Source organism: Myotis lucifugus, unplaced genomic scaffold, assembly GCF_000147115.1.
Source record: "Myotis lucifugus unplaced genomic scaffold, Myoluc2.0 scaffold_50, whole genome shotgun sequence".
Classification (NCBI taxonomy): Eukaryota; Metazoa; Chordata; class Mammalia; order Chiroptera; family Vespertilionidae; genus Myotis; species Myotis lucifugus.
Window position 1 is genome coordinate 5,955,685 of NW_005871098.1, and position 14,884 is coordinate 5,970,568.

At 43.7% G+C, this 14,884-nt stretch overlaps 1 protein-coding gene across 1 annotated transcript in view; it reads right to left on the reverse strand.

Annotated features, from left to right (window-relative positions):
• WWTR1 (WW domain containing transcription regulator 1) overlaps nucleotides 1-14,884 on the reverse strand; it is a 168,237-nt gene that overhangs the window by 69,495 nt on the left and 83,858 nt on the right. Inside the window, exon 3 of the mRNA XM_023753771.1 lies at nucleotides 2,861-2,997. Coding sequence (XP_023609539.1) covers nucleotides 2,861-2,997 — 137 coding nt within the window. The remainder of the gene's footprint in view (nucleotides 1-2,860; nucleotides 2,998-14,884) is intronic.

Genomic DNA, 14,884 nt, shown 5'->3' on the forward strand with positions numbered 1-14,884 from the left:
GGTGGTCAGTGCACTCCCACAGCTGGAGTGCTGCTCAGCTGACTTCCCCGTCCCGGCGGCCCACCAGCCTGGCAGCAGCCACTCACTCCCTCAGTAGTCCTGCAGGTCCAATCTCTGGAGAACGGGCCAGGCACCGATGGACCGGCGCCGCTAGCACGGTCCCGACAGTGCCGCCAGCCTCCGGGAAGTCAGCCTCGGGCACCATGGCCACTTCCCCTCCCTAGATGCTCCACAAGGAAGAAACGATATAAAAGTGGCTGCCAGGTGGCTCCTGATAACCAGCATGAACATCAGCAGGACGGGTCTGGATTCTGGGCCGGCAAGGGCATCCCACCGCCTCTGGGCTGATCACGTCCCAGCCCCACCCAGCCCCCTCGGGACAGATGCCAGATGCAGGGCTCATGGTTGGCAAGAGCTGCTGCAGTGGTGTGAGCCTCTCCTGATCAGGACTGACTAGGTGTGAGTCCGCAGCAGGTGCAGCGGGGGCCGGGATGAGCGGGAGCGGCAGGCAGCATTGGACTTCGGGTTTCGGTCCGATCCCTGCAGGCCACCACGAGGGACCCCACCTGCGCACAAATTCATGCACTGGGCCTCTAGTATAATATATAAAAACACTGATATAGACCTATTATTCTAAATCTTAAAAAATAGCAGAAGAAAGAATCTATTCTTTATATTTTTAAAGATTGATAACAAAGAGCATAAACTACAGGCAGACCCATAGCTTGAAATAAAATGTTCTTAGTAAATAATTTTTTATTAAGACCATATTGTGACTCTCTAAATTGTCCCAATCTTTGGTGCTTACTTTGCATTCCCCAGTATATTTCCATCTACAGGACACTTCTCTATAGGCTAACAACACACTTTGTAATGGACAAATACTCAAATATTGTTGGAAAACCCCAGAATGTGTGTCATGAGCAATTTACTACCCCAATTTATTAGAAATCTGGAAAAGTATTTTATTCAACCACAGGTAAACTTATTTCAGACATTCAGATTTCAATTTCTTTAGATGTACTTTACCATCAATTGAGCTGTGTGTGTATGCGCCCGTGCATGCGCATGTGTGCATGCGCATGTGTGTAGGCAGTACTTCCTACTTGTACAATTTTTAAAAATTAACTGCAGTGTTTTATGTACTAGTAACACACTAATACCTAAATATCTATCAGTTTGGGGGCTGATTAAATAAACTAATTATAGCAGACCAACATGTTGAGCTATTAGTTAATTTTTTAAAAGAATGAGGCAGCCCTATATGCACAGATATAGAAATGGAAAAGGCAAGGTGCAGAACAGTGGGTATAATATGCTAGCATTTGTATGTGACTGAAAACATTGGTTGACCCCACGCAACATATAAGGGGCAGGGGATTGGGATCAGACGAAGACTGACTTTTTGAACACCTCTTTGAATGAGTTAATTTTTTTCAACCAGGTTCATAAAAGATTTTTTTCTATTATAGTGATTATAAAGTTAAGGTTGATACTTTATAATTAGTTTTTATAATTTTTAATGAAAATTAAATGGTTAAAGAAACCTTGAAACTACTCTAATTTACCTAATATGTGGTTTCTTTACTGCATTTGCCTCTGTTTTCTATGTGAGCTTTTATATATTGGGGATAAATGACTCATGGGAAGTTTTGGGTTACCACTGCTGGTAGAAGCATTGATACCATTTTCCTTGATCTGCCCTTTAGACAAGTAACACAACAGAGGTTATTCCAAGTAATTTGCTTTTTGGATATATTTTACATCTGCAAGCTTTAAAATGGTAGGTCCAAACTTCCTGCAAGAACAGACTGCATATTTACTTGAAGCTAACCTGGGGCTACTTAAGTTCATGTTCACTTTGGCTAAGCCAGGGTATGAGGGCAGGGTGTCTAGCAAAAAGACTTCCATTCCTGCCAATCCAACAGGAGCTTCTTTTTACTTTAAAGTTAACTATTCTGTGTATAAAGCAGTATCTAGACATTTGATCTTAAATGGGAACGTTATCTGAAAATGGTACCATCTTTTAGAAAACTTTAAAATTGACATCTTATTTTTAGCCTTTGTGGGATGGGGAGAATGACTACAACAAAAGCTGATTAGTTCTGTTGCTACAGTATATTAATTCACATCTGGTTATCTCTACTGGGCAGAATTTTAGTTTTCTGAAGTAAAGGAAATTAGCAGAAGATAATATCTTCTCAAATATAAAATCACACTTAAACATTCTAAATGAAATGGCAAGTGAGTCAAATATCCCAGAGCAGGTATAGGAGAAGCCACCTGCAGGTTATATAATGATAGAATGCATTCTAAAATCAAACCAACCTCGGTTCAACTCCAGCTCTGCTATCCGCAAGTGGTGACTTTGAGCAAGTTTCCTATCTATAAATGGGAATGCTGTCACTTCTTGTAGGACTGTTGAGAGGATTTAATGAGATAAAGCAAGAAAACACCTACCCTGGTATCAGTCACATATCATGCAAAAAAAAAAAAAAGAAAAAAGAAAAAAGAAAGGAAAGTGATTCAAGACCAGAATTGTACCCTTTGGCAGTCTTCAGGGACCAAATTCACAGAAAGTGGCTACATACCCTCCTCCTTGCTTTGGTCTGGATGAAGACAAGAGGCCTGTGTGATTTTTCAAAGAACTTCAAGAAAGGAAGTTGGAGGAGAGGCCGGACCAGTAGTGTAAACCCTACCCAAGGGTGAATTGTAGCAAAGAGGATAAGTAATGCAGCCAAAGGCAGGAAAAAATGCTCTCTGGGTGCACAAATGGGCACCACGGCAAGCAGAGCTGCTTCTGAACCCACAGCCCCGTGATGGAACACTGCATTCAACTCCAAGTCAAAGCATGGCTTACCGAGATTCGGCTGGGACACGGCCATGGGCCTCTGGGGCACTGGTGTGGAAGTGGTGGCAGGGTGGAGACTCATATGATTCAGGGGCTGATTCATCAACTTCCTAGGGTCTTGCCATGTGGTGATTTTTTCTATGTGACTAAAAGAAAGAAAACAATTATCTTTTTAATTTTCAGTATCATTATCCTTATCACCATCACCAATAATAGCACAACAGTCCATGACTTTGGCTCTTCTTCCCTTAGGACCTGCTTCAGAGCAGCTGACCCATTGTACTTGGTTTTATGCAAGGTCAGGTCACTTACCTAGCATCCAAACAAGGCTACACTGGGGATTTTGCAGTGACTCTCTGAACACAAGCCCATCACTAAGCTGTCCCAGAAGCCCCTCTGAAAGGTTTTCTGCCTTACTGGGGACAGACAAGCCCCAGCAGTCCTCATCACCGCCCAAGGAGCCTGCGTTCCCAGCTCCTCAGGGACATCACTGCCATCCAATTACTGGGACGCCACGGTGTGAGCTCCTATCCAGAAGCAGGGCCGCCAGCCCTCCCACACTTGCAAGGCTCATTTAATTGACACCTCCACCTGTCCTCAGCCAAAGACCAGGCCCTTGAAACCAACCTCATAACCATGACCTTACTGTGTCCTTACTAAGTAAGGCACTGTGAAGTCCATATGGGTGATACATAAAACCCTCGAGAGGCTTATGTTCTGCCGTGCATGGTCACAACTGTGTGGCTGAGCAAAGCAGCAGGAAGTACTAGTAAGTGCAGGAGGGCAGGAGCACCAGATTAAGGAGACACCTCGACACTGAGGCACAAAGGCCTCTGAGGGAGAAAACATTAGACTTTGAGTCACATACAACTACCACTGTTTGTCATTATGACTGTCTCAGAGAAAGTAGCACAACAAACTTCTGCCCAGTTTCTGATATGTCCTTGGAAGGATGGACGGGCCGGCTCTGCCTAACTGGCTCCCAACCACATCACAAGTTATTCTGCGTGCCTTATATAAACCCCGCACCACTCCACGGCTCCATCTTTTTTAGAGAGGTTATTACATTTTTCTTTTACAGATGAGCATATTCACAGCCTTTTTTAAGGAACTATATCAGAGATTTTCTATGTTTATCAAAGACAGAAAACTGATAGCAGAAACTGAATGCCAGCCCTTTGTTCCAGGCCTTACAATTGGCTGCACTCCCCAACCCAATTTGCAATGCCAACCCCTAGGCACTACTGACCCTGCTAGAAAAGGTCTTTTCTGTTGCTTGTTTCCACACGTATTTATTTATTTGTTTGTTTGTTTATTTATTTATTATTGATTTCAGAGAGGAAAGGAGAGGGAGAGAGAGATAGAAACATCAATGATGAGAGAGAATCATTGATTGGCTGCCTCCTGCTGGGGATCGAGCACACAATCTGGGAATGTGCCCTTGGCCAGAATCCAACCCAGGATCCTTCAGTCTGCAGGCCAACGCTCTATCCACTGAGACAAACCAGCTAGGGCTACATTTATTTTTATTTTTAAATACATTTTTTATTAATTTCCAAAAGGAAGGGAGAGAGAGAGAGAGATAGAAACATCAATGATGAGGGAGAATCATTGATCAGCTGCCTCCTGCATGCCCCCTACTGGGGATTGAGCTTGCAACCCAGGCATGTGCCCTTCTTGGTTCATGGGTCAACGCTCAACCACTGAGCAATCGGCTAGGCTGTTTCCTCACATTGAAATGCTGCCACTGGCCCTGCTAAAATTCCTCTTCAGATTTCCCCATCCTAGACTGGAAGCTATTGCCTTGGGGAACTCATCCATTGCCTTGATTGAAAACTTGGACGTATCCCAAGAATGCTTTTTTTTTTCTTAAATATATTTTATTGATTTTTCACAGAGAGGAAGGTAGAGAGATAGAGATTAGAAACATCGATGAGAGAGAAACATCAATCAGCCGCCTCCTACACGCCCGCTACTGGGGATGTGCCCTTAACCAAGGTACATCCCCTTGACTGGAATCGAACCTGGGACCCTTCAGTCCGAAGGCCGACGCTCTATCCACTGAGCCAAACCGGTCAGGGCCCAAGAATACTTGAAATGAGTGTGAGTGTTAAAGAGGGGTTGCGGGGGAACAGCCTCGGAAAAGGTGGAACTGCTGCATCTCACTACTGTAGGAGCCATCAGCCGTCTTCAAAGAAATCAATAATGCAGTGGGAGTAATAAAATCAAAGAACCAAAACTATCTTCTTAGCCCTGGCAGGTGGTTGGAATGTCATCCCCGCCTACACCAAAAGGTTGTGGGTTTGATTCTAAGTCAGGGCATATATGGGAGGCAACTGATTGATATTTCTCACACTGATGTTTCCCTCTCTCCCTCCTTTCCTCTCTCTCTCTAAAATCATTTAAAATATATATCTCCTTGGGTGAGGATTAAAAAAAAACTATCTTGTTAAGAAAAGAAACAAAAGAGGGGGAAGAGATTGAACTAAAGAGATCAGAATCCATTACCTAAGCATAAAAAAAATGAAAAAAGAACAATGGTTTTAGTTATGCCTTCATTTAACAATTGTAATTCTGTTTAAAGCTTTTCATAAAGTACTTTTGTCAACTTTTGGTTCTGTGGAAACTCATAGCCAGCCTGTGGGGAGGGGAGGGGAGGGAAGGGTTGTAACAGGCCTTCAGAGTGAGAAAGCAATTGCTGAAGACGTCAAAGTTAACTAACTTGCTTTGACAAAGTAATTAGAACTAAGAAACCCTTTGACTAACTGTTCTTTCAGCACCATACTATTGAAACTTGTTTCCCAAGGTAGGCAGGTCCTGCATAAATACTTTCCACTGTAGTACCAGAGGGGAGGAATTATTCTCTCTATCAGGAGCCTTTCTTAGACCCTCCGACACCATGAATAATGATGCAGTGCAAAAACCAGTATAAGCACAGCCCGGTAAGATGGAGTGATGTATATGGAATGGTAGCAGACATTAAGGACACTACTGTGGTCAGACACACTCAGCTACCAGTCAGTAGTAGGAATCATACAGGAGCTAGAGTGATACACTCCCAAATGCGGGTCCTCCATTCTGCCATTCTGAACAAGTGGGCTGTGAGTCAACAATACTGTAATAACTATGTATGGTGCCAGGTAGGTACTTGAAATATTGGGGGGTGGGGGTGGCACTTTGTAAAGTTTATGATTGTCTAACCACTATGTTGTATACCTGCAACTAATACAAAATAATATTCAATGTAAACTGTAACTGAAAAATAAAATACATTTTTTAAATAAAAACATTGAAAAAAAACAAGTGGGCTGTGGCTCCAGGATATGGGGAGAGCTGTAAGACCCACTCTAGTGGTGGATGAGCCCAGCTTGCCTACGAACTGCCCGTGAGCCTGGCCAGCCTCCACCCCCTGGGACAGAGTGCAGGGCTTTCTGGACAGACACTCTGGCCCTCATTCCGATAGGTCTGACCCCAAAAATGTACAATGCGGCCATGGCTTCAAATGCCAAAACTCCCCCAGGACTGTGGGAGCCTCCACAGCCCACTCTTCAAACTATACCCAGCCAATGCTTTTAAAGGAGTTTTGTTCCCAGCGGATTGTTAATTAAAAGTGTCACTCACAGTATTTTCCAAAGACTTGAGTAAAAGAGGGAGCCTTTCTTAAGTGAGCAATTCTCACTGCTCTGAAACAACTCTGAAAGCCACTCAAATTCTCAGCCACTACAGCCAGTGGACAGGACACCAGCTCTACCCTAAGGCTCGACTTATATGATGATGGCCAGAGTGGCCCAAGTCTGAATGCCAAATGCAAGGGCATTACTCACAAGTACTCATTAATACATTGCTTATTATTTAACCGGAAAACTAAATTCTACTATGGTTCAAATCATTTAGTGCCCCTCACCCCATTCCCAAACGTAGGATAAGCCATTCAGTCTTCCATGCTGCTGTCTCATCTCAGCTGCCTCTCTGAGTTCTGAGTCGTTTCCTTTCTCGTATTTGTCAGTGTAACCTTACTGCCTGCCAGGACCCACAGTTAGCCAGATTAATCCCCACTCCCCTACTACTCCCACCTCCTTCCTGATTTCACTCCCTTGCTGAATCTACTGCAAGAAAATATCCCTATGCCATCATTAAAAGTCTAATTTCTCTTCAAAATATCTATGTATGTATAAAAAAACATATTTAAAAAGATAGCAAACTTTATGCTGATATATGCAATGGCTCACTTTTGCTTTTTTTCTTATCTAAACTCTTCTGAACTTTCAAGTTTTTAACAGTGATTATCTATTGTTTTCATAACCAGTAAAAACAAAAATACTTATTAAGTTACAAAAAGACAAAAGGGAAATGATGCATATCTGTCATCATGTGGCCAAAGTAAGAAGGGAAATGGAATCAATTACCGGTTCCATGTTGTTTATATAGAAAAAAAGGGTACCAGATCCTACAAGAAAGAAAAACTGACACCCTCGACCCCTCCTCCAAAAAAAAAAAAAAGATTTTTTTTCCCTAGACTACAAAAAAAATGCCTGCAGGGTTTCACTGAGGCCCTGGGTGTGTGGTGAGAAAGGCGTCTATAGCAAAGATAATGGGATGGTATTTTCCTGTTCCTTTGAGAGTCCCTCTGACCACTACTTCCCAGGCTGTCTTTTTCTTTCAGTCACAGACAGAACAAAACAAATCCTGGTCTCCAACCACATCAGGAGCAAGTGCTTGAATCCCACCGAGGTCCAGAAGAGTTTCAGCCCTCAGGACCTTCAATTGTCCCGGGGTAAGAAAGGTGGGCACTTCTCTGGGAAGATATTTGCCTGGAAATTGTAGCTTATGGGAAATTGTGTTGTGTGAAATAATTTTTCTTTTTTGGATAAATATGTTCTTCAATAAAGACAGAAACTTATTTTATTAAGGAAATTCTGTTTGGAGTTAAAATGTCATTGAAATCAGCCCTACCCGGTTTGGCTCTGTGGATAGAGCGTGGGCCCAGGACTGAAGGGTCTCGGGTTCGATTCTTAACAAGGGCACGTGTGGGAGGCAACCAATTAATGCAGGGGTCCTCAAACTTTTTAAACAGGGGGCCAGTTCACTGTCCCTCAGACCGTTGGAGGGCCGGACTATAGTTTAAAAAAAAACCTATGAACAAATTCCTATGCACACTGCACATATCTTATTTTGAAGTAAAAAAACAAAACGGGAACAAATACAATATTTGTATTTGCATGTGGCCCGTGGGCCGTAGTTTGAGGACCCCTGAATTAATGTGTCTCTCACATCTGTGTCTCTCCCCCTCCATTCCACTTTCTCAAAAACTCAATGAAAAAATATCTTCTGTAAGGATTAACAAAACAAAAAAATGTCATTGAAATCAGCAGGAGAGGGGTCAGCATGACCATCTTTCCAGTCACCATTCCCCCTCTGCCTGGACCCTCCCATCAGCCTGCAGGGGATTGTTAATTTAGCTGAGCAATCCTTGCCAGCCTCCTTATGTCCTTTCACCTAGATGATCACAAAAGCCTCCAGTCTTCCTAGTTTTCCTCCCACCCTCCACCCTAAGTGAGTAGTACTTTTACTTCAGGGGGAAAGGGGACCAAGGGCCCAGAAGTGACTTGGGTCCATACAGGCAGCCTCCTGTGAGATACTTTGGGCCCTGGAAAGACAACAGTCTTGAGCTCACACATACCTGAGTTTTAATGCTAGCTCTGACCTTGAGTCACCTAACTGAGTAAGCCACTTAACCCATCCTAGTCTCAGTGCCTGTATCCATGAGAGTAGGTAAAAAAATAAAAATAATAAACACACCAGCTCCTTGTTGTGGAGGTAAAACAGGTCTGTTCTGGGAAACCACAGATTTCTGGACCAGTTATCTGGGCTCCCCTTGCAGCATGGAAGGCAGCTGCTGCCTTCCCAATGTAACTGGACAATCAATGGGTCCAAGCTGCCTTTCACTACCAGCCAACTAAGCAGAGACAGGGTTGAATCACATATGAGTGTTTATTCCAATAATGCTGGCAGTATGGGGAAAGCAGCAGATCATCTGCTCTACAGCCCAACATAATCCAGCTGCTTATATTGGGTAGAAGGACAAAGACTACATAAGGATGTAGGCAAAAAGGACAAGTGGGCAGTTTACAGGTATGCAAAGGGCTGGGGATCTTCAAAGGGCTTAGTAATATGCAAGGACTGGAGTCTTCAAAGGGCTGGCGATTCTGGATTCTGCAACAAGGTTGTTAATCTTTCCATGAGAATTGGCAGCTCCAAATGGAGAGGATGGGCTGTCTTTCCAGGTGAGCTCTGAGGTCTCCAGGTCCTGGGTGCAACTGCCAGCCAGGTTAGAATGTGCCTTCTTTATTCAGAATAAAACAATCGCAATTAACACAGCATGATTAATATTTCTTATATTTATAGCTGGTCCCCAATATTCTATTTCTGTCCCTATCACCAAGGCTGGCAATGCTCGGTTCAAGTTTATTCAACAAGTGGGGACAGTATACCTATTGTGTGTGATGTACTAGGTTAAGTATAAAAAGGAAAAGCATTTTATAAATGCAAAAAAAAAAAAAAAACCCTGACTAGCAGCAGAACCATTAAAGGCAAAGATAAAATCTTATCTGTAAAACTAGAATCCACTGGCCTCTCAGAGCCCAGGAAAAGGCCTAGTATTTTCGATGAATTTACCCTCTACCAACTTTATGGAAGGAAGTCACATAACAAAGATTCTGAAATAGGAGGCCTATGTAATACATTTTGTATTGCTGGAAGCATACAAAAATAGGAATAATCATTTGTGGAATATATGAACAACATAAACTGATGAACAAAAATGGACACAGAGACAGAGACGCATCGAACAGACTGTCAAACTTCAGTGGGAAGGCGGGGGAGGGGGGTGCTGGGGGGGGGAGCGGGGAGAAGGGGGGTAGGAGATCAACCAAAGGACTTGTATGCATGCATATAAGCATAACCAATGAACACAGACACTAGGGGGGTGAGGGCATGTGCTGGGGGGTGGGGGTGGCCGGGGGGAGGTCAATGGGGGAAAAAGGAGACATATGTAATACTTTAAACAATAAAAAAAAATAGGAATGATTATGAGTGCTTAATTTTGAAAGAATTTAGAATTCTTAGCAACATAATCTGCTTGCTTATTTCCATGGGCAAAGATTTCATCTTTAAATATAAGCCTTTTTACTCCCCAACCTCTTCCCCCACCCCCGCTTCTTTAATATATTAGTTTCACATTAGTGTCAGACATTACTCAGGGCTCCCTATCATCAACAGAGCTGTTAGGACAAGACTTGGAGTCAGCCTCCAACCTGCCTCTTCTTTTCCACCACAACCTAGTGTAGTGGTTAGAAAACCAGCCAATGGGATGGGAAGTTAAAGGCGGCTTGGGTCATACAACCAACTCTGACTGCTTCCAACTCAATTCATAAGTGCCACTTGGCTTCATCCCCTGACAATCCCAGTTTCTTCTTTTTTTTTTTTCTTTTTTTTTTAAATTTTTTTTTATAATTTTTTTTTATTGCTTAAATTATTACAAAGAGTATTACATATGTCTCCTTTTTTTTCCCCCGCCCTTGACAATCCCCTGGCCTCCCCTACCCTCCAGTGTCTTATGTCCATTGGTTATGCTTATATGCATGCATACAAGTCCTTTGGTTGATCTCTTTTGCCCAGTTTCTTCTTAACCTCTCCCTTCACTATTTCTTTTTTAGGGGTGCTGATATTTCTTTTCCAATGGAACATAAGCTCTTTTGATGACAGAAATGACCCTATTGGACAAAGCAAAGTGTTCTGCCCATAGCAGGCATCTGAAAAGCAATACTGCTGCAATACTCATAATATTCACAAGTCCAGTTTAGGATATAAGTAAGTTGTCTTATTTTTTTAAATCAGACATTAAAAACCTTTTTTATTTACTAGGCCCCGGGTCGGCAAACTGCGGCTCTCGAGCCACATGCGGCTCTTTGGCCCCTTGAGTGTGGCTCTTCCTAAGCCTTAGGAGTACCCTAATTAAGTTAATAACAATGTACCTACCTATATAGTTTAAGTTTAAAAAATTTGGCTCTCAAAAGAAATTTCAATCGTTGTAGTGCTGATATTTGGCTCTGTTGACTAATGAGTTTGCAGACCACTGTACTAGGCCAATTCACCACCCTATTAGTGTTATAACCAATTATCATAAACTGAAGATTGCTTGCTTTAAAACTACTAACTGAAATAGGTTTGCAGCTTGCTTGTTGTGACCAGTTCGATTAAACCCATCAGTGTTAAAAATGAAAACTGAAACAGACTTGCATGAGAGTGATAATTTCCGAGGTAGGGCTGGCCAAGCAAATTTGACCCATTGTCAACAGACAACAAATGCTATACCAATGCTTACTCCTGGACCAGATGGCAAGAATTGTTGCCCAAGATTCATATTAACATTTTTAAATTTCCTTCAATTAAAATTAAAATACAAATACGCAAAAGCTGGTTTACCTTTTTGTTGTATTTCAAGGATAAATGCCTGTGTTTCAATTAAATTAAACATGCTAGTGAAGCATAGTGGTCCCTCCTTTGGAAAAATGGCTGTTTGAAACTGCTGTTTGAACTACTCTGTTATTCTTAGTCTCTTATTCTGTAGGTCAACTCTGTTCTTTTTAGACTGTAAAATAACTTTGTTTTAAGCTTGAATAATAGAAAAGATAAACTTAACTGTCCGGAATTTTTTGAGGAGGGAAACCAAGATGGCGGCATAGGTTAACGCCGGAGTTTGCTGCCTCGAACAACCACATCAAAAATACAACTAAAAGACCGAACGGACATCATCCAGAACCACAGGAAGGCTGGCTGAATGGAAGTTCTACAACTAGGAGGAACCGAGAATCAGAGGAGGCGCAGTGCTGAAGTAAAATACTAAGGTGCGGAGTGCCGCGCGGCACGGCGCGGGCTGGTGGCTGAGGGCGTGGTTGTCTGTTTCAATCCGGAGGGAGCCTCAGACTCAGAGCTCCAGATCCGGGCGAGTCTCTAGGGACCCAGACTCAATCGGGAGAAGCAGGACTGTCTGGCTACGGTCCCTCCGAGGTTTGCAGCTGTTGCTGGGACAGAGAGGCAGAGCCCGTGGGGACGGACTGAGAGCGGCCATAACTGCTCCCTCCTCCGCCCTGTTGATCCCGTGGGACCCGCCCCGCCCAAGCCCTGCACAGAGCCATTTGCCGGATAGCCTCAGGCAAAGGCTAGATTAGCACCTCCCTAGAGGACAGAAGTTCTCCCACTGCAGACACAGCTGATTACCACAGCCAGTCGGCCTGGAGGTCAAATCCCTCTAGTATTAACTAAAACAATCAAGGCTTAACTACAACAAGACTGCGCACAAAGACCACTAGGGGGTGTACCAAGAAAGCGTAAAAAATGCGGAGACAAAGAAACAGGACAAAACTATCAAGGGAGGATATTGAGTTCAGAACCACACTTTTGAGGTCTCTCAAGAGGCTTCTAGAGTCTGTCGATAAACTTGATGAGATGTACAGGAAATCTAATGAGACCCTCGATAGTGTGATAAAGAACCATCTAGAAAGTAAGCATACACTGACTGAAATAAAGAATATTATACAGACTCCCAACAGCAAACCAGAGGAGCGCAAGAATCAAGTCAAAGATTTGAAATGCGAAGAATCGAGAAACACCCAACCTGAAAAGCAAAATGAAAAAAGAACCCAAAAATATGAAGATAGTGTAAGGAGACTCTGGGACAGCTTCAAACGTACCAACATCAGAATTATAGGGGTACCAGAAGATGAGAGACAGCAAGATATTGAAAACCTATTTGAAGAAATAATGACAGAAAACTTCCCCCACCTGGTGAAAGAAATAGACTTCCAAGTCCAGGAAGCACAGAGAACCCCAAACAAAAGGAATCCAAAGAGGACCACACCAAGACACATCATCATTAAAATGCCAAGAGCAAAACACAAAGAGAGAATCTTAAAAGCAGCAAGAGAAAGAAACTCAGTTACTTACAAGGGAATACCCATACGACTGTCAGCTGATTTCTCAACAGAAACTTTGCAGGCCAGAAGGGAGTGGCAAGAAATATTCAAAGTGATGAATACCAAGAACCTACAACCAAGATTACTTTATCCAGCAAAGCTATCATTCAGAATTGAAGGTCAGATAAAGAGCTTCACAGATAAGAAAAAGCTAAAGGAGTTCATCACCACCAAACCAGTATTATATGAAATGCTGAAAGGTATCCTTTAAGAAGAGGAAGAAGAAGAAAAAGGTAAAGATACAAACTATGAACAACAAATATGCATCTATCAACAAATGAATCTAAGAATCAAGTGAATAAATAACCTGATGTACAGAATGAACTGATTATTATAATAGAATCAGGGACATAGAAAGGGAATGGACTGACTATTCTTGGGGGGAAAAGGGGTGTGGGGGATGCGGGAAGAGACTGGACAAAAATCGTGCACCTATGGATGAACACAGTGGGTGGGGAGTGAGGGCGGAGGGTGGGGTGAGAGCTGGAAGGAGGGGAGTTATGGGGGGAAAAAGAGGAACAAATGTAATAATCTGAACAATAAAGATTTAATTTAAAAAAAAAAAGATTAAAAAAAAAAAAACTTAACTGTCTGACCTTGCAAGCTAGCCATCTAAAGGGGCTGATACATTGATCTAATCTAATGAAAGAGAAACATGCAAATTGACCGCACCTCCGCTACGCCCAAGCCACACTCACCAACCAATCAGAGCGACTGTATGCAAACTAACCCAACCAAGATGGCGGCCGGCAGCCACGGAGCTGGAGCAAGCAGGAGGCTTGGTTGCCCCGGCGATGCAGGAAGCCAAGCTTCCCACCTGCCCTACCCAGCTGTGGCTGTGGCCTCCGCTCAAGGCAACAAAGTTTCAATTACAGAAGATAAATAAATCCCAGATACCTGCTTCCATCCAGCCTCCACTGGGAGCTTGGGTGGCTGGGGGCCGTGGCCAGCCTGCAAACAGCCACCAGCCCCTCACCCAGGCTGGCCAGTCACCTAGCAGGACCCCCCTCCCTGAAGGGGGTGTGGCCAGCCTGAAAACTGCCCTCAGCCCCTCACTCAGGCTGACCAGGCACTCCAGCGGGGACCCCCAATCTGAAGGGGATGTGGCCAGTCTGAAAACAGCCCTCAGCCCCTCACCCAGGCTGGCCAGGAATCCCAGCGGGACCCCCACCCTGATCTGGGACACCCTTCAGGGCAAACCAGCCGGCCCCCACCCATGCACCAGGCCTCTATCCTATATAATAAAAGGGTAATATGCAAATTGACCCTAACATCAGAACAACTGGGAATGACTGGCCACTATGACACACACTGACCACCAGGGGGCAGACACTCAATGCAGGAGCTGCCCCCTGGTGGTCAGTGCGCTCCCACAAGGGGAGCTCTGCTCAGCCACAAGCCAGGCTGATGGCTGCCAGCACAGTGGTGGTGGCAGGAGCCTCTCCCACCTCCTCAGCAGTGCTAAGGATGTTTGACTGCAGCTTAGGCCTACTCCCCGCTGGCAAGTGGACATCCCCCGAGGGTCCCAGACTGCGAGAGAGCACAGGCCGGGCTGAGGGACCCCCCCCCCCCCCGAGTGCACAAATTTTTGTGCACCGGGCCTCTTGTACTGATAATAATTCTTATATTCTCATGCCAAGTGTTTGTTCATCCAAGGTTACAGGTGTCTATATAGATATGTACTCAAGGTTACAAATTGTCTGTAAAAATAACTTACACAAGGACCTAAAAGAATATAAAAAGAAAATGGTTCCTCCTTTGGGTGTTCAGAATTTGACAGAGGTAATCTGCTCTGAACCTGTGTGCAATAAAGATGACTCCTAACTAATTGGCTCATTAGGCATCTTGTCCAGCTTGCTGATTTGTGATACAACACTAGTAGTGTGTTCTTATTTAAAATGTCAAGACCTAGGAAAGACACATCATATCTTACTCATATCTTACATTTCTTTGAGTGGCATCTTTTGTTTTTTGGGGGTTTTTTTGCCAGTGGTATTGA